Source organism: Neovison vison, chromosome 4 (genome assembly GCF_020171115.1).
Source record: "Neovison vison isolate M4711 chromosome 4, ASM_NN_V1, whole genome shotgun sequence".
Taxonomy (NCBI): domain Eukaryota; kingdom Metazoa; phylum Chordata; class Mammalia; order Carnivora; family Mustelidae; genus Neogale; species Neogale vison.
The window spans coordinates 17307174-17326930 of record NC_058094.1 but is presented as its reverse complement, the minus strand read 5'-3'; the positions used below and the strand labels follow the sequence as shown (position 1 = coordinate 17326930).

Genomic DNA, 19757 nt, shown 5'->3' with positions numbered 1-19757 from the left:
GAAGACAGTTTAACCCTACCTAATTGGCAAGGCTTTTTCATGGTAGTATTTCCTGTAAGTAGAGCGGTAAATCGAGCGTTCTCGCTCACTGCTTGGGGAAGGTCTGGCTGATGCAAAAGCTGGCCAAGTGAGTCAAGAGAACTTCAAAAGTACCTACTCTTTGACCCAGTGCTTCTGTATCTAAGCATTCATCCAAAGGTAGTTGTCAGAAATAAGGACTCAGGGTGTTGACCATAATTTTGTTGAGAAGAGCCAAAAATTGGAAATAAATATCCAGCAAAAGTTGGAAGGCTAAATCATCACGTGTGGTCTGTCCCTACAAGAAAATACCACGCAGCCATTTTCTTAATCATTATTTTGCTCAATATTTGTAGAAATGAGGAACCTTTCCACGAGTGAAAGGAAGGCACTACAATATTTGGGGTAGTTTTTTTTTCTTCTTTACACTTCAAAGCATTTTCTGGATTTTCTCTCCTGGTGATTTTACTCTTACAATAAGAAACAAACATGGATACCCATTTTCTAATGTCCATGAAACACCGCTTGCCCGCCCCAGGTCTTGCTTCTGATGTAGCATCAATTAAAGTCGCTAGAGGATCCAGTGACATCTTGTCTTCAATATCCCTTCCACCAGCCCACCCACCACTCAGTGCCTTTGTTGCTTTTCTCTGCTTGCCACTAGACACGAACAAGTGACCTGCACCCTCCTTTGCTTGCTCTGGGCCAGTTCCCACGGCCTTTTCCAAAGAGAGGAAGAGAAGAAGATGACCTTTCATTTTCATGGGCCCCACTCTGACCATCTGTCCTTACCTAGGTGTTTCCTTTGGGATGCCAGTCAGGGTGGCTTAGAAAGAAATGCTAGTTTCTTCCACCTTGTGGAAAAACACTGACCCTGTCTTTGTTCTTATCCCACAGATATGATGCTGCCTCTTGTGTGTAGCCATTGGAGCAGTGACAATTTTCTGGGCTGAGATCATTCTCAACACTCAAACATTAGACTTCAGCATTCAAGGAAAGCCAAAGCCATTGGAGGGGGACTACAAGCCCAAAGCCTTTTATCTTACTTGTTCCAAAAATTTCACTGCCCCTTTACTACCTGCCCACCCCTGCCCGCCCCCCAGATTAAACTATTGCACACAGACAGGCAGCATGGCGAGCAAGCGAAAATCCACCATGCCGTGCATGGTTCGGACCCCACAAGTAGTAGAACAGGATGTGCCCGAGGAAGGAGACAGGGCCAAAGAGAAAGGAATCAGCGCACCACAGCCTGAAGCAGCCAAGGACAGTTGGACAGTGGAACCCGAAAACTCTTCCAAAGAAAATGAAGTGATCGAAGTGAAATCTACAGGGGAAAACCAATCCAAAAAACTCCAAGGTGGTTACGAATGCAAATACTGCCCCTACTCCACGCAAAACCTGAATGAGTTCACGGAGCACGTTGACATGCAGCACCCCAACGTGATCCTCAACCCCCTCTACGTGTGTGCCGAATGTAACTTCACAACCAAAAAGTACGACTCCTTGTCCGACCACAACTCCAAGTTCCATCCGGGGGAGACCAACTTCAAGCTGAAGTTGATCAAGCGCAATAATCAGACTGTCTTGGAGCAGTCCATCGAAGCCACCAACCACATCGTGTCCATTGCTGGAAGCGGCCCCGCCAGCGGCGACGGTGATCCCGGCATCTCCGTGAGTAAGACGCCCATCATGAAGCCAGGGAAACCAAAAGCTGATGCCAAGAAGGTGCCCAAGAAGCCCGAGGAGGCCACCCCCGAAAACCACGTGGAGGGGACAGCCCGCCTGGTGACCGACGCGGCTGAGATCCTCTCGAGACTCGGAGGCGTGGAGCTCCTCCAGGACACGCTAGGACACGTCATGCCTTCTGTCCAGCTCCCACCAAATATCAACCTTGTCCCCAAGGTCCCTGTCCCGCTGAATACTACCAAATACAACTCTGCCCTGGACACGAATGCCACCATGATCAACTCCTTCAACAAGTTCCCTTACCCAACTCAGGCTGAGCTGTCCTGGCTGACCGCTGCCTCCAAGCACCCGGAGGAGCACATCAGAATCTGGTTCGCCACCCAGCGCTTAAAGCACGGCATCAGCTGGTCCCCGGAGGAGGTGGAGGAGGCCCGGAAAAAGATGTTTAATGGCACCATCCAGTCGGTACCCCCGACGATCACCGTGCTGCCAGCCCAGTTGGCGCCCACCAAGATGTCACAGCCCATCCTCCAGACAGCACTGCCATGCCAGATTCTCGGCCAAACCAGCCTGGTGCTGACTCAGGTGACGAGCGGGTCGACGACCGTCTCTTGCTCCCCCATCACGCTTGCCGTGGCCGGAGTGACCAACCACGGCCAGAAGAGACCTTTGGTGACTCCCCAGGCTGCCTCCGAGCCCAAGCGTCCACACGTCGCTCAGGTGCCAGAGCCCCCACCCAAGGTAGCCAACCCCCCTTCCCTGACCCCGGCCAGCGACCGCAAGAAGACAAAGGAGCAGATCGCGCATCTCAAGGCCAGCTTTCTCCAGAGCCAGTTCCCCGACGACGCGGAGGTCTACCGGCTCATCGAGGTGACCGGCCTGGCCAGGAGCGAGATCAAGAAGTGGTTCAGCGACCACCGGTACCGGTGTCAAAGAGGCATCGTGCACATCACCAGCGAGTCCCTTGCCAAAGACCAGCTGGCCCTCGCGGCCTCCCGACACGGCCGCACGTACCACGCGTACCCAGACTTCGCCCCACAGAAATTCAAAGAAAAAACCCAGGGTCAGGTTAAGATCCTGGAAGACAGCTTTTTGAAAAGCTCCTTCCCGACCCAAGCGGAACTGGACAGGCTACGGGTGGACACGAAACTCAGCAGAAGGGAGATCGAATCCTGGTTCTCGGAGAGACGGAAGCTTCGGGACAGCATGGAGCAAGCTGTCTTGGATTCCATGGGGGCCGGCAAAAAAGGCCAAGACGTGGGGGCCCCCAACGGTGCTCTGTCTCGGCTCGACCAGCTCTCCGGGGCCCAGTTAGCCGGTTCCCTGCCCAGCCCCTCACCAGCAATTACGAAGAGTCAAGAACAGGTCCATCTCCTGCGGAGCACGTTCGCCAGAACCCAGTGGCCCACCCCCCAAGAGTACGACCAGTTAGCGGCCAAGACCGGCCTGGTCCGGACTGAAATCGTGCGTTGGTTCAAGGAGAACAGATGCTTGCTAAAAACCGGGACCTTGAAGTGGGTGGAGCAGTCCCGGCACCTAGCCGGCGAGCACGGCCACGGCCACGACGCAGCGCCGAGGAAAGCCGCGAGAGCCGTCGTGGCCGAGAGCCCGAAGAATGGGAGCGAGGCGGCTCAGCCCCACTACAAGGACCCCAAAAAGCTCTGCGAGGAGGACTTGGAGAAGTTAGTACCCAGGGGGAAGGTGAGCAACGAGCCGGCAAAAGACGGTGCGCCGGCCAAGCCTTCGGAAGGCGCCTCGGACAGGTCGGAGGGCAGCAGCCGGGACGGCCCGGGCAGCGACGAGAACGAGGAGTCGGGCGTCGTGGATTGGGTGGAGGTCACGGTCGGAGAGGAGGACGCCGTCTCGGACAGGTCCGACAGCTGGAGTCAGACCGCAGCCGAAGGTGCCGCCGAACTGGCCGGCTCGGACTCGGACAGCATCCCGGCAGAGCCCGGCCAGGCCTAACAGGTAACTCCACCTGCTCCCCATCTGGGAACGGGGGGAGGGCGCCGGTTTTCTCCCTTTTCATTGCCGGGGTCAGTATAGGCTGTAGGGGACCGAGATGTTGACACAGATGGTGGGGTCTTATTTTTAAAAAGGAAGGAAAATAGTGATGCCATCAGGCCGGGTCAGAGGAGCCAGAGTGGGTCGGGCAGGACCAGCCGAGAGGGTCCTTGGCTTCACATTGGATGGAAATCCGATGTGAGCCAGCGGGAAGCGAGTGCAGAGTTGACTGAAGGTATAGAGAGAGAGCAGGTACAGCCGGAGGGCCTGGGAGACTCGGAGAGGAAAGGAGCATGGGTCCCATCTTGGCTTGGGGTCTGGGGTTTTCCTTGACGACTTCGTTCTCGTCATCCGTGAACTGGTAGGAACAAGGACAGCATCCAGTCGTCCTCCTTAGTTACTCATTCCCATGACCCCAGAGGGTCTGTCACGTCACGATGTCTAGGGCCAGTCCTCTGCAATAGGCTTAGACACACGCCAGCCTTGCCCGGTCATTCCTGGGATGTTACCGATTGTGCCGGAAGCCTCCAGAGACGTCATTAATTCCTTGCCCCTTTCAGGGAGGACACCCACGAAGGCGTGTGTAGGGCGGGGGGTGCAGGTCCTCGCGAGAATGGAAACAGCAAAGGCAGCAGAAAGCAGACTTCTGTGGACTCCTTCAGTCTCCCTGTCTCGCTAGGCGCTGGCAGATTCTCTGTCCTCATTTGCCAGGCTGATGGGTGGCAGCGCCACCACCCGTGGCCTGTTACGGACACCCCCCTCTGGGGCCTGTCCACTCTAAAGTCCAGATGCATTCGTCGCGGGGACACATCCTTCTCTTTCTTCCTGTTCGCTGCTCGAAGAAACAAAGGATGTTTTTCCTTTTTCTTTCCGTCTTTTTTTTTTTTTCTTCATTTTCTTTCCTTTTTGGATTTTTTTAGAGTAGTTAACCAAGTCTCCTGGCTAGAGATCTGGGGTTGTTTCTTTTAACCTGACAGGTCTGGGTCTTTGCCTTGGCCTGGCTAAAGGAAGGCATGGATGTCACCAAGTCACCCAGCTTCTAATCGTGCTGATTGGGTCCCTGGAACCCCTTCAGATCTGGAAGAAACGGATGCAAATGAGGCCCGAGGAGCCACAAAAGCCTGGGAAGGGAGGTTGTCATGGTTACTAATGGCCGTGTCATCCACATGATGGGACACGGCGCCCAAGCCCCGATGTTTGTGCTTTCTGGAGAGGTCTGTACACATCAAGGCCTAAAGGCCCGACTGCCGGCTCCGTGGTGGGTTCAGAATAGAGGGGGCAGCGGGCGAGGGGCACAGGAGGCAAAGATCACCTCGGCCAAAGCCGAAATGTTGCAAGGGCAGCGTGGAACCAGGAGGAAGATGTGTGATTTACCATCTGCCCGCATGGGCTTCTCCAGGGGTCCCTTGAAAGGCAACAGAAGGGGACACCCCCATGTCACCTTTTCAAGTAATAAAATAAAGGTAAGAACCTCCAGAATGATTGATAAGGTCCCAAAAGGAGTCCTGGAAGTTACCATACCTCTTTATTAATGAGTCCGGACAACTTTGGCTGGTGAGCCCACTCGGTTCATTTATTTTGTAGTAGGATAAGGTGCCTGGCCACAAAATAAAGTCTTCTGGAAACCTTGTTTTTAGCCAGTTCCATGAAAATTTCACTAGACAGCTAGTGAAAATGATTTAAGGAACAGCCAGTTGCAGATGCCATCGAGTCTTCCTTCTCCCCGACCCCGAATTTTCAAGAGGGAGCAGTAATGGGTTACAGGTGACAGTGCAGCATAGAGGGAGGGGCTGGTGATCAGAGGGGGCTGAAGGCTACGGAGGCCACCAGTGGCACCCCAGGCTGCCTTGGTTCCTCTCTCTGGCCATTTTCCTGCCTTCTTAAGAGACCCTACCAGCCCAGCCTCTATCTGCCTTGTTGAAACAAGGGAGAGATTTTTTTTTTTTTTTTGGTCCAGTCCAAATCTGTCTGAAAACTCCTAGTTTGCCTTGTCTTCTTGACCTTTTCCAGTGCCTGACAGAGTCTACATGATTGCTTTTTCCTCCTGCCATGGAGTGGACAACAGTCAGTTCAATTCAGCAAATCCATTCTGCACACCTACTGTGTGCCGGGCTCTGTGCTAAGCACCAAGACGACGGGATGAAGAAGACAGATGAGGGTCCTCACACACATGGAGCTCAGTCAGGCCAAGGAGAGAGGAAACTGCTCTTCCCTTTACTAGCTGGGGTGATCCATGGTGTGACCAGGAGACTAACTCAGGCTGAGGTCAGAGCAGGCTTCCTGGAGGAAGGGACATCTGCCTCAGGGGCTAGCTGAGGGGAAGGATTAGCCCATGCACCAGCAAGGAAGAGAGGTTCCTGTGGAAGGAGTAGACAAGGCAAAGTTCCAGAGACAAGAGAAGGAATGGTACAGCTGAGGAACCAAGTTGGGGCATAGCCAGAAAGCCGAACTGGGGGTTCAGCAGACAATGGGAAAGGACAACTGGAAGAAAAGGCGATGGTTTTCCCCAGCAGGCAAAGCTCTTCTGGACCGAGTTTGAATAGAAGAATGCCGAGTGTCCCTGTATCGCAGAGTGAGCTTGGAGGGCACGTCCAGATCCCCATCCCTGAGGGGCGGTTGTCTGGGGATGGCAGCTCCCGGAGCCCCCTGAGGCCACCTGTCCCCATCCCTTCTCCCCCAGGCAGTACCACCGCCAACAGCTAAAAATGCCCACCTGTGTTGGCTGCCACCGTGCCTGCCCCTGACCTGAGACCCGAGAGAAACATGAAGGGGGGACACAAGGCTAAAACCATAGAGAGCAGCTTTGGAGAGAAAGGCAGGAGGACTGAAGGGGGTACAAGGACTCCTGAGGATCCAAGGCAGAGAGTTAGGCACTCTGGCCACAGATGGTCTCACTCAGTGGTCCTCGTGACGCCAGATTTTTTTTTTTTTTTAAGGTTTATTTACCCACTTTAGAGAGAACCAGAGAAAGCAGGGAGAGGGGCAGTGGGAGATAGAAAAAAAAGAAATCTTCAGCAGACTTCCTGCTGAGCACAGAGCCCAGCTCGGGGCTCGATCCCCCGAACCTGAGCTCATGACCCAAGCCCAAATCAAGAGTCGGATGTTCAACCTACTGAGCCACCCAGGCACCCCCCCCTGTAATTTTTTACAAACCCAAAAACAGAGGCTTGAAACCAGGGAGCTTACGGTATTCTCCGAGCCAGAACCTCAGTTCCATCCTGGAGCCCTGGCTCCTACCGCCGTCTCTGCCTCTCTGTTTTGGACAGAAATTCTCCATTTCTGGCTGATCCCCCCACCCCCCGTCGTGGTGTTGGGAGGCAGGGAATACCTAGGGTGTCTAGAATGGGCCATTAAACATTAGCTAAATCAGAGATGAAGGAACTAGCTGTTTTCTTCCCCTCTCTCCCCCCCCAAAACCGGGAACACCCAGAAACCCCCTTTTATGTTTCTTTACGGTAACCACCACAAGCACGAGCTGAGAAATGTTCCTGAGCATGATGCTAAGAGCTGCTCAGCACCTGGTGACATCCGACGTCCCTAACTGGCTTCCTGGTATTGCCGAGGTGCCCCTTTATGGAGGGACGGGCTGCGGCCCGCCCTAGGGCTGGCATCCTGGACACAGGCACCCCTGAAAGGAACCTTTCAACTTGGAAGAAATCCCTCCAAATTACTTCACAGCTTTTATGAACTGAACACATGGGTCTCTTGAAATTCATAAATATTCAGCGATGCCTTTATTTAAACACGTATTTATTTAGGAAGCTGCCGTTGAGTTCAGTTGTCGCACGTATAATCATCCTGAAAATAATGCACCGTTTTGGCTACGGAGAAGGTGTTAGGGGATGTGTATATGAAAGAGGGAGATGAACTTGGGTGGGCAGCTGAGAGCAGATGCCGGGGTTCCCCCTTGGTGCGAGCTAAGCATCCCCTCACTGAAGCTTCAGAAAGCTTACGTCAACGTTCGACTCCCTCGGCCGGGCTCCCTCGGCCGTGAGGTTGGACAGAAAGGTAAGGAGGCCTTTCCAGACCTTGAATTGTGTTGTCTTAATTCAGCCTCGGGGTCCAGTTATCAAAGCCATCTATTAAGAGACCTGTCCCGGTGAGAGGCTAAACAGTAAATTTCCTCCTTTCCGAAAAATGAGTCAGAATACTTGAGCCCCACATGGCCAGACATATGCCTCGATGTTTGGCCAGATGGAATATCCCAGAACTCCTACTACTGAAAGTTTCTATTTACTGGCCTGTGCCATGTGCTTGGGATTCTTCTGCACACATCCAGTAACTCGCCGAAACTTCATTCCATCCCTGTGAGATAGGTGTGGCTTTCTTCCCATTTCGCAGAGGGCAAAACTGAGGCTCAGAGAGATTTGCCCTGTGTTCCACAGCTCAGGGCGGGCGGAGGCTAGAGGCCACCCCTCGTCTGTCGGGTCAGTGCCTGACCCAGGCACAGGGACAGCACCACCACAGCTCAGCCTGGACCAACAGGGCTTGGCCGCTTCTTAATACAATACACAAAAAAACGAATACACAAGTATTCATTTGCTAATTCTGCTCCCTCCCAGTTTCTGCAATTTCCAACTCACGATTAGGGATGGCTTTGGAGAAGAGATAAATTTTGTGAAATGCCAGAAAAATATTTTCCATCGTTCAGCTTGCTTCAAAAATTCAAGGCTGCCCAGTGTTGCATCGTGGCTGCCGTTTAGGATCTGGGATATGTGTGTCCCCCGCAATCTGTTCAGATTAGGTGTCCAAATACAGATATTCGAATGAGTGGATGGATGGATGGATGGATGGATGGATGGGTGAATGGATGAAAATGTGATTGTCTGTTTCCGGGTCTCCCCTCCACCAGACCCTTGAACACAGGGACCATATCCCATGCATCTCTGAGTCCCCAGTGCCTAATGGGGTGCAAATACACAGCAGCAGTGTACTGAACCACCTGAGAATTAGCTAACGTGGTTGGCTCTCAGTTCTTTGGAATCCGACATTGCAGGCCTTGGTTCCTCCTCCTCGTCTTCCGTCACTCAGTGGCGTCCTTGGTGGACAGCAGGCAGAGGAGTGGCGCCGGGGACAGCCTGCTCTCCATGTGTGCGAGCAGCTGAAGGAAAAGGTCTGCGGGAGAACTCGTCACTGGGCGATGCTTCTCGGGGACTGCGCACTAGCCTGGCGGCCCCAGCACTAATAAAGTTAAATGCGACACTTCCGTTTACCTGATTCTGGAGCTTCTCACAGCAGGAGCTCTCACGGTGCTTTGGGAAGCTTGTAGCAACTTAGGAGCCATGACGTCAGAGTTCCCTCATCTGTCAAAGGAAGGATGTGGGCCCCAAGGAGAGGAAGTCACCGGGCCAGAGGCGCCTGTCGTAAGTGACATGGCACCTTCGTGCATCAGGTATCTGGGGAATGCCTGTGGCATGCCAGGTTCTGGGGGTCAGGGGGGCTGCTGTGCCCAGCGTGTCCCTGTCCTCATGGAGCCCACAGTCTCGTGAGGAATGAAGCTTTAAGCAAATAAAAAGGAAGGATTGTCATGCTGACAAGTTTTTTTGAAGGAAAGGTCCCCGGTCTGTGAGAATATGGAATAGGAGAATTTGACTTGATTTCAGGGGTTGGGGGAGTTTTCTTGAGAGATCATAAATGACTTGAAATCTGAAAAGTCAAGTACGAGTTGGCTGAGCCTTGAGGAGGGGACCACATTCAAGCAGAAGGTACAGCCTATTCAAAGCCCTGAGGTCAGAGGGAACTTAAGACATCGGGGACCTAAAAGGTGGCCATTGTGTCTGTGATTTGCATGAGTTCACACTCTATAGACATGCAGGGGTGAAAAGCCAGAGGGCTACGTGGACTCACCTATAATCCAAATTTCTCTCGATATTCTTCTACCTCACCCATAAAGAAGACTCTGCATGGTTCTGTGTGTAGGATCCTGTAGAGAAAGGTTGAGACGCTCTGAGATGCTCCAGGAAGGAGTGAAAGGAGAGTCATGTTGGAGAGAACTGGGTGTTCAGGCCTTCCTACCCTCGTGGTAAATGGAGGACGGATGGTGGAAAATTCTAGAGCATCCACATGCGCATTACTTTATTCTGTCTTATTAGTAAGTGTTTGTGACCTTAACACTTACAATATTAGTCAACGAGGGCTACCAGAACAGAACAGACTGAGTGCTTAAACAACACAGATTTCCTCACTGTTCCAGAGGCTGGAAGGTCAAGATCCAGGTGCCAGCAGGGTTGGTGGCTGGTGAGGCCTCTCTCCTCGGCTTGCAGATGGCCACCTTGTCTCTGTGTGCTCTCCTCATCTTTCCTCTGCACATGCTCACTCCTGGTCTCTTCTTATAGGGACACTAGGGCCCCACCCCTATGACCTCATTGAACCATAATCACCTCCTTGAAGGTCCATCTCCTGGTACAGTCATACTGGGGATTGGGCTTCTGCAGATGAATGGTGGAGGAGGGGACATAATTCAATCCATGGCACTAACAGAGTTGTCTCTTGTTGTCAGGATTAAATTAAATAATACGAGTGAAATTCCCTAAATGCAATGGGGAGGGGGACGGCATGCATTAGTATCAGCAATGCTCAGCTGCCCACTCTGCATTGAGTCCTTTCTTTATGGAGAAGACCTTGGCCAACTGCTTCCTGCCTTTCCAAGTTGACTTTTCAGTTGAGGCCCCACTTGTACAAGCTCAAGCCTTTAGGTGTTAATTGCATCTCAGAGGGGTGGGGGTCGGCGTGGGAGCTGAGCCCTTACTGTGCCGGACACTTTGCATGTGTTGACAATGCTCTGAAGTCAACTTTTCTTTTTTTTTAATTTTATGGTGGAGGAGAATGAGGCACAGAAAGGTAACTCATCCAAGATCATTGAGCTGGAAAGTGGGGGAGCTGGCATTCAGACCCAAATCCACGTGCGTAAACACGAGGGCTGTGCCTTATGAATTTAAAACACAACTCTGTTTGCTCAAATACTTTGGACTCCTCTGGATAATATCCTCAGTTGGAAAAAGGGCAGAAAGAACCAGGGACCCCTCTGATTCCTCCATCCAGCCTGGGGGAGATGTACCTGGATTTAAGTCTCAGCAATTCCCCCAAGCCGAGAGGCTCCCCAAACTGCTGCAGGAAAAAGAACGCTGGCCAGATGTGTCTTGGCCAGATGTGCCCGAGTTGACCGAGGCCTGGCATGGGAATGATTTAGGACGGGATGGCGTCTTCCTGGCTCCCCGGGGAAATTGCTTAATCACTCTCCCTGCCACCGTGTTTTCCTTTTCCCAATTCTAATTAAAATCAGACCATGCCCCCTCGCAAGAAAGGAAAGTTTGCCTCAAATATTATTAAGATAATAAATCACTATCACAGTGCTTGTTTTTCTCACGGAGTACCGTGTTACGCTCTCCTGAGTCCACAGGGCTTTGGGAAATCCCTACAGGGAAAATTAAAGAGACACAGAAACAGAAAGGTATCACATGGGAAAAGAATACTAATTTTTTCATGTTTCCCCAATGGATAAAGTAATAAAGAAGCAGATTTTGCTAAAGAATTTGATAGTACTTTTTAACCTTCCAAGCTGTCCCCAAGATAGAAAGGGAGGCAGAGGGTTCCCTGTCCTGGGCAGGGTTCAGGGAGCAGCTGGACATCCGCTTGGTAGAGATGTTTGAATAGTGGCCATAAGCGAAGGGCATAGCCGAGATCCAGTGCTCTAGGATCAAGTAATCCATTGGGTCCCTGGTTCTCTGCAGGGAGAGTGTCCCCGACCAGGGACCAGTGGTAAGATTGCAGCTCAAAGCCCAGGGGATTAGCAAGAGGCCACATTCTCAAAGTCACTGTACTTCTGGAAAATAGAAACCTAGAAGGGAGCTCCGTCATCAGTCTTGGGTAACCAGCCACGCCTCCCAAAGCACTGTGCTTTTTCCCATTTTTCATTCACTAATGAACTTTGGAGTTTACTTTTGGGGGCCAGACCCAGTGCAGGGGGTGGTGGGGTGCGGGGCAGGGGTCTTGCAGTGAACGCTCTGGGCCCCGCCCATGTCCTCACAGGATGGACAGTTAGCCAGGCAGTGTGAAGACAGTGTGACTCGGTTGTACTGGGATGCCCAGGTGCGGGAGCGTCTCACAAGGAGACCGGAGGGCACTAGGGAGCAAGGCTTTCTGGGAAAGCAGCCTGTGGCTGGCCAAGGCTGCCCATAGGGAAGGCGCTGGGGCCACTGCTCTGTCCCTCCCGGGGACCATGCCCTGCCTTCTGTTTCCAGCGGCTTCCCAGCCTCTCTCTGAGGGCCCACCGGCTCCCACAATCTTGCCCGCGGCTATGCACCCTGGGAGAGGTCAAGGAGAGCTGAAGTCCAGCGGCTCCCAGGGTGCCTCCGAGGGCCCAGAGCCGACCAAGGACATCTGGGATCTCTGCAAAAGCAGCTCTGTCTCCTTTTCTCCAGGTCACCCTCTTGCCCTTGCAGTCTGTTTTGGGTAGGTTTTAAGGATTTTGTTTAGTAGTCTTTTCTTCCTTAATACGTCTGGTTGGAGGATTGTGTGTGTCCGTGTACAGAGGAACTGACACAGGGAACCCGAACACATTGCCAGATGAAGAAGCACCTTTATGCTGAGGTGTATCTAAAAATGTGAGACTTTGGGCCTTTGAAGAGACATGGTTCCTTTCCATTTTTGAGGAAAGAAAATAGGTCTACTCACACGCACATGCACACACGTGCACACACACACACACCAGTGAGTGAGCTCACGGACCCCTAAAGCCTCGATTTTACACACCTGGCCTTCCTCGAGGAAAAGCTGAAGCGGTATTTTGGGAGCACCTGCTTGCTTGGCGGGCCTCACCCATAACCCCCGCGGCGGCCCGCAGGTGTGAAGTGTGGAAGCGAGGTTCCAGGAGGTTAAGCGGCAGACACAGCTAGGAAGGGGCACGGGGACACACCCGGGATCCCCACTACTCCGCTCTTCCCGCTCAGACCCACCGCAGCTGGTACCCACGGTCGGCCCGGCTGGGAGAGGGAAGAGCAGTAACTGTTTCCCCGCCATGGGCCTCCTTCCCAGAGTCTTGAGCCCTGCTCGGGTGGACCTCCACCCAGAGGAGCCCCCTTTGCAAGGCTGCTGAGAGACCCTGGTTGCCGGGGAAAACCCAGTTCCTTGGGGAGCACAGCAGGAGGCCGGCTGCGGTCTGTGTGCCCACCCAGGGGTGCCTGTGGCTCTCCGTGGGATCAGCAATAGGCACGCGGTCATCTCTGGGCAACCGGAACCGCCAGCCCCTGCCTTTGAAGCAGACGTGCTCACCCCTGTCCGCAGGCAGCTCCATGCCGGGGGAGACGCGCACGTAGGACACGGAGTCTGGACCCGGGTCCGGTGTGGGAAGAGCAGTTCCCGTGGGACTGGCCTTAGAGGAGCTCAGGCTGCACCACTAACTACTTGCCTGACATCATTTAATCGCCCCGAGCCCCCGTTTCCCTCCAGCATGGTGTGCACCACAGTCACCTGCCTCCCAGCCTTCTGGAAGGAGCGGACGAGGGGCGTTCGCTTCAGCACCTAGCATCTGGCCTGGCCCGAAGCATGCATGAGAGAAATCCCAGTTACTGTCCGTGCTGTCACAAGCAGGGTCATTCCTGGTTTTGACAGCGCTGCTGAGAAATCACGTTGACTTGGGGAGCTCACCCTTCCTCCCGAAGCTTCCCTCCTCTTCTGGTGAACGGAGTGATGTTGGCCGCACCCAGTGTCAGGAGCCTTGGGGCTCTTGTGCCGGACCAGTCTCGGGCCGTACCAGATCCCAAGGACACCCCCGGACTCCGGTTTTACCCACAGACCTTTCTTTCACAAGTTGGCTTCTTAACGCCAGATCCGTTGTCCTTGTCATGAGTTCCTGGGAAATGTGGGTACGTTTGACCTCCAGACGTTGGGAACGAATGACAAGATAGATGACAAGCTGAGGCCTCTGGCTGAGAAGTGCAGACCGCGTGCCCCCCGGGCCCCTGTGCCAGAGCCTTCCTCGGGGCCCTCCCTACCCCTTTCTCAGCCAGAGGAGTGGCCTGACGAGGAGCGAGGCAGAGGACAAGCCAGTGGCCTCTGAACCTGCAGATTCGATAAGCTTCCGGCCTGTCACAGGTAGTAGCTGTGCCCTCGACAGCCCTGTGCCCTCCCCTGGGGTTCCTCCCCGCAGGAGCCCACAGGGTAGTAATGGTGGTCTGTCTTCACGTCCTAGGGCCGCCTTCCGGGGGGTGACTTACACAACGGAGATGTGTTCTCTCAGTTCTGGAGGCTGGAAGTCTGGTGTTGGCGGGGTTGGTTTCTTTCTGGGGGCTGTGAGGGGAGAGTCTGTGCCACGCCTCTCTCCTAGTGTCTGGTGAGGAGCTGGCCCTCCGTGGCACCCGTGGGCTGGTGGCTTTGTCTTCACGCGGCGCTCTCCCTGTGTGAGTCTGCGTCCAGCTTGCCTGCGGGTGGCATCACCAGTCGCACTGGAGTGATTAGGGGCCCCCCCAGTGACCTCCTGTTCACTTGATTACTTACCTCTGTAACGGAAGATCCACATTGGGTGACATTCTGAGATCCCGAGATGAGGACATCCACAGAGCCTGTTGGGGAGACACCGTTCAGCTCACCGGACGGTCCTTGCACTGTTGTCCTCACTTCAAAAAATATAAGAATTAAGCGTTTCTGCATATGGACTCTTATTAGATACTGTTTGTTATGAGCATAGACTCTGGAGATGGCCTGGGTTGGAATCCTGACCAGGCCACGTCCTCGCTGTCTCATCGTGGGCAAAGCGTTTAGGCGCCCCGTGATCAGCCGTAAAGCGGGACTCGTGGTCACACGGTTGGGTCGATATGAACGCCACATTAATAGTACACCTAAAATGTCTCACCTTGTTATGATCCTACCGTGCTTGGAAAAGGCTGCACCTAGCAACAACAGCAAAGGTATATAATACGATACAGTACACTTCCTAAGTATCTTATTTACGACGTAACCACATACTGGACACTCTTCCAAATTCTGGGGCGAACGTCAGCTTCCTTAATCATCTCCCCAACCCCTATTAGTAACCGTTTTACAGAAGCAAAAACTAAGTCCTAAAGAGGTTAGGTCACATGTGTATGGCCCCACCATCAGTAAACAGAATAGCTAGCACCCGAATCCAGTTTGCCGGACTCCAGGACCTCTTAGGAACCACTGTGTCCGGCCGCCTCTCCCGGAATGAGGAAAGGGCCTTGAAATGAAGTAAACAATTGCACCACCTCCACTTGCCCAGAAAACCCAACTGTTTTCAAAGGCCTGATTCTGGAGGCACTTCCTGTGATGTCAGACTGGGCTCAGAAACACACAGTTCTTTTTAACAACTAGCCCCAGGGCGTCTGGGTGGCTCAGTGGGTTAAGCGTCTGCCTTCCTCTCAGGTCATGATCTCAGGGTCCTGGGATCGAGCCCCGCATTGGGCTCCCTGCTCAGCATGGAGCCTGCTTCCTCCTCTCTCTCTGTCCCTCTTCCCTGCCCATGCTCTGTCTCTCCAATAAATAAATAAAATCTTTAAAAAAGTAAAAAATAAAAAACCTGGCCCCAAACCTGGGCATTTATCTCTCCTCCAAGCCCCAGGATGGCTTTGGAAGGGGCCTTCCCCAGGAAGAGTGACCCCTGCCCCCTCTCCCCCAAACCGCCACCCCCACACCCCACAAGGGAATGAGAATCTCCTGACATCTTGTTTCTGGTTTTGTGTCATCTTCCTAGGGATGTCTGTTGGAACTGCATTGCTGATCAAGGGAGTGTTCTGTCTTTGACGAAAGAAGAGAACCTCCCTCCCCGGCCATGGGCCACCCTGGCCAGAGACTCCAAGTGGAACCACTTAGCGGGCACGTGGCTGCAGGGAACAGGAACCCCAGCCCTCACTCACGTCGCCCAGAGGACCGGTGGGAATTGTTCATAGTGCCAAAGTCCTACTACTGCGTTTTCAATGGGTCCCTGTAAATAGTTTGCTCCTCTGCCCTGGCCCCCACCTCTTGCTATACTGGAACCAATTTGTACAATGTGGGAATTTTGTTACCTTTTTAATCAAGGGCAGCATCCTTTTCCAGCGCTACCATTGTAAGGTTTGTTTTTTTTCCCAGGCGGGAGGGCTGATCACACGTGCTTTTCTCTTTTTTCCTTTTCTTTTTTTTTTTTTATTTTTATTTTATTAATTTTGGGCAGTGGGGGGAAGTTAGCATTAGTGCCGTTATATCTACTGGACTTTAGGTAGGGAGAGTTCATTTTTTTTTTTTTAACGTAGTTTGAAATTTGCGCGATTTCTCTATGGGAAGGGCTTGGATTGGGGCATCTGTCTCCACTTTGAGAGGGTTTACAGATGATGGAGCTTCCGGATCAGACCCATTTCCAGTTCTCCCCCTAGCCCCCACCCCCGGGGTCCCTGTTTAGCCACGCACAAGGCTTTCCAAACTGCCAGCAGGTAGATCTGCTTTCTCCACCGCCTGGCCTCTTCGGCTGACCGTGGGCCGAGCCAGCACCAGAGACCCCAGGGGCAGGTGGCCTCTTTTCAGATACCAGCAGAAAGGGCTCCCCCATTTTTAGCATTATCGTTACTTCTATGAAATTAAAACAAAAAGAGGTCTTCCTATCTAGATGGTACAAAGATGAACCGCTTCAGTTTTTGGTTTCTGTTCCTGACTGGCTTTTCTCAGTGTGGTTTTTGACAAGATTTCAGCTTGAAGCCTCACCATGAACTGGTTTTTGTTTGTTTGTTTGTGTGTTTGTTTTTGGGCCAATTTTAGATTCTGGAGTGCACTTTTTTTTTTTCTTTCCAGTTATTCCTAACTTCTAAAGAGGAAAAACCAAGAGACATATCTGGTGTAAATGTCGCAATATGAGTTGTGTTTGCAACCCACCCCTCCCCCCAGCCCCCCATTTGGGTACCCTGCACAAATAAAATGCTAGGGAGTTTGAAAAAAAAAAAAAACAAACAAACCATTTTTTCTAACTTGTTGCTCATTTGTTGTAACTCAATAAAGCAAAGACTAAACATTTTTATAACCTTTTCCTCTGCTCCTCATTCTTCATTGCCGTCTGGCTCCCAGGGTATGGCACAAGGGCTCCAACCCCCCCCTCCCCCGCATCTCAGAGCTCTTATGACAGATTCCTTTGACATTTCTCATTTTCTGTCTTGGGGACGTCCGACAGCACTAATGGGACTTTCAACACAGGGCGTCAATGTTGATGTGGAAGTCTGTCCTAGCTCTTCAACACAGAGAAGGAAGGAGGCCCTCCCTCCTCGTTCACAAATAGATTCATAAACTATGGCAGAGTAGGAGTGAGACCCGCAGGCCACGTGCCGCACCCCTGCGCACACTCAGGTGACCCAAGGTAAGTCACTACCCTCCCTGGACTGCCGAGAACTGGTGTCGAGGACACTGCTATTTCTCAGAGAAGGCTGGCTTTTGTGTCTCTGCCCAGGTAAGGTTTAAAGAGTCCCTCACTATGTGGGGAAAGGGGAACCCTCTTACCCTGTTGGTGGGAATGCAAGCTGGTGCGGCCACTCTGGAAGACAGTATGGAGGTTCTTTAGGAAGCTAAAAATAGAGCTACCCTATGACCCAGCAATTGCACTACTGGGCATTTACCCTAAAGATACAAATGTAGGGATCCAGAGAGGCACATGCACCTGAATGTTTACAGCAGCAATGTCCACAATAGCCAAACTATGGAAAGAACCTAGATGTCCATCAACAGATGAATGGATAAAGAAGATGTGGTTTATATATATAATGGAATATTACTCAGCCATCAAAAAAAATGAAATCTTGCCATTTGCAACAATATAGATGGAACTAGAGGGTATCATGTTAAGCGAAGTAAGTCAGAGAAAGACAATTATCATATAATCTTACTGATAATGTGGAATTTAAGAAACAAAACAGAGGCTCATAGGGGAAGGGAGGGAAAAATAAAACAAGATGGAGTCAGAGAGAGAGAGACAAGCCATAAGAGACAGTTTGTGTAGGAAACAAACTGAGGGTTGCTGGAGGGGAAAGGGATGGGGGATGGGGTCACTGGGGGATGGGCATTAAGGAGGGCACATGACGTAATGAGCACTGGGTGTTACATAAGACTGATGCATCTCTGACCTCTACCTCTGAAACTAATAATACACTACATGTTAATTAATTGAATTTAAATAAAAAATACCTTAGACTAAAAAAAAAAAACTAAAAAATAAAAAGAGTCCATCACTGTTCAGCGTGACATTCATCTACCCAGTGGTTTTCAAAGGTGGGCAGGCCCCAGAATCACCTGGAAGGGCTACTTAAAATTTATGAAACAGTAGGTCGGAAGAGCTGGACAGGACCTCGCACAGGTGGCAGAGAGCAGCGGCAGGGTCTGACCGGCTGCTGCTTCTGTCCGCCCTGTCTTTGCGCGGCAGTCTCTCCCCAGGGGTTCCCACTCGGCTCCCCCTCCACTCATCTGATTCTGGGGCACTGCCCAGGGCCGTGACCTGCCCCCCATAGGACACTCCAGCCCTCTAGCCAGAGCCGGGTGCAGTGCCGAGCGGGAGCGCTCCGGGCTGGGGGAGAGAGCTCCCTTTTCCCACTTAGATGACAGCGTGTGATTAGCCTGTTGCCACCTGTCGCCAAAGCCCCTGCTGGAGACAGGAAGCTGGTAGGTAGAGAGGAAGAGGCTAAAAAAATAAAGGAGCAGAAGAGCAATGAGAGAAAGAGGTGGCTGGCGGTGGCAATGACAGAGGCAACATCATTTGGGTCTCCGGACCCCGCCATTACCCAGGCCGGCATCCTCTCTTTCCCGTTTCATAAACACTAGCAGACTTCTCTTTTTTATTTAAGCCAAGAACCTGTTACTAGAAACTCGGTTCTGATGGGCTGATGAGACTGTGAGATAAAAATCGAAGGAAGGACACTAAAGGGACACAGCCGCCTGTTGGCTGCTGGCTCCTGGAATGAATGGCTCACCTCCGAGTCCTTGCGACTCAAGTGCACTCCCTAGTTCAGCGGCCCGCAGCCCCTGCCCCCACCCCCAGCCCCATCAGAGTGCTTGTTAGAAATGCAGCTTCTCTGATTCCCTCCCAGACCTGCTGAATCAGAACCTGCAACTAATGATCAGGTGATTCCCGTCTTCTTTCAAGTCTAACAAACCCTGCTCCGTGGCACACTGGCTTGGCGGGGGGTTGGGAGGGGGAGAAACCTAACCCTATAGCGCACCACAGAGTCTGTTCTCTGAATGCAAACTCCAAGGCCTTGGGGAGCTGGGAGGCAGAGGCAGGAGCAAGGCAGAGGGCGCGTGGTACACCCAGTGTGGGCATCCTTGACCTTCTGAGCTGCCTGGTAAGCAGCCACTTCCAACCAACGGCTCTCAGAAATGACAGCTCTTGCTGGCCTGCCACAGCACAGCCTGGAGAGAACAGCCTGTCAGCTCCCTCCTACTGATTCCTGAAACCTCCGGGCTGGTGTGCCTCGCAGCTGGATGTGCTGATAAACCACAGCAGAGACGCCATCATTGTCCCTGAGAGGCTGATCAACAAGAATCAATAAAAGAAGACTTCTGTACATCCGAGAGCATGTGGCCAGTCAGGTATCCTGTGGAGTGTGGGAGGCACACTGCCCTTGACTTTGAGCAAGGGGGAGGCAAAGGCGCCCATCAGTAACTCCAACACTTTCACCCAGGACAAGCCCCCAGTGCGTGACGGACTGATCCTCGCAGGATCCTCGCAGGAAAGAGATGGAACACTGAAACGGAGTGATGCAGGCAGAGCTTATTAGAAGTTTATTGTTCAGGGGCGCCTCGGTGGCTCAGTCGGTCAAGGATCCGACTCTTAATTTCAGTTCGGGTCATGATCTCAGAGTCATGAGATCCAGCCCTGTGACAGGCTCCACAGTGGGCACGGAGCCTGCTTGAGAGTCTCTCTTTCCCTCTTCCCTGTCTCTCTAAATAAATAAATAAATAAAATGACGTGTTTAGAGTTTACTGTTTACAAAGGTGTAGACAGGCTTGGGGAAACCAACCAGCGAAGATGTAGGGGGCTTGGCCTGAAGGGGTAAGGGATAGGGCAGCTGTTGGAATCCACGGCA

The 19757-nt window shown here is 52.4% G+C and overlaps 1 protein-coding gene across 6 annotated transcripts in view; it reads left to right on the top strand.

Moving 5' to 3' along the window:
• ZHX2 (zinc fingers and homeoboxes 2) overlaps nt 1-16715 on the top strand; it is a 156065-nt gene extending 139350 nt beyond the window's left edge. For all 6 annotated transcript variants that reach the window (XM_044245017.1, XM_044245018.1, XM_044245019.1 and 3 more), the window contains 2 exons: nt 916-3672; nt 15416-16715. In XM_044245017.1, coding sequence (XP_044100952.1) covers nt 1150-3669 — 2520 coding nt within the window. In that variant the 5' untranslated portion in view covers nt 916-1149 and the 3' untranslated portion in view covers nt 3670-3672; nt 15416-16715. The remainder of the gene's footprint in view (nt 1-915; nt 3673-15415) is intronic.
• Nucleotides 16716-19757: the final 3042 nt, after the last annotated feature.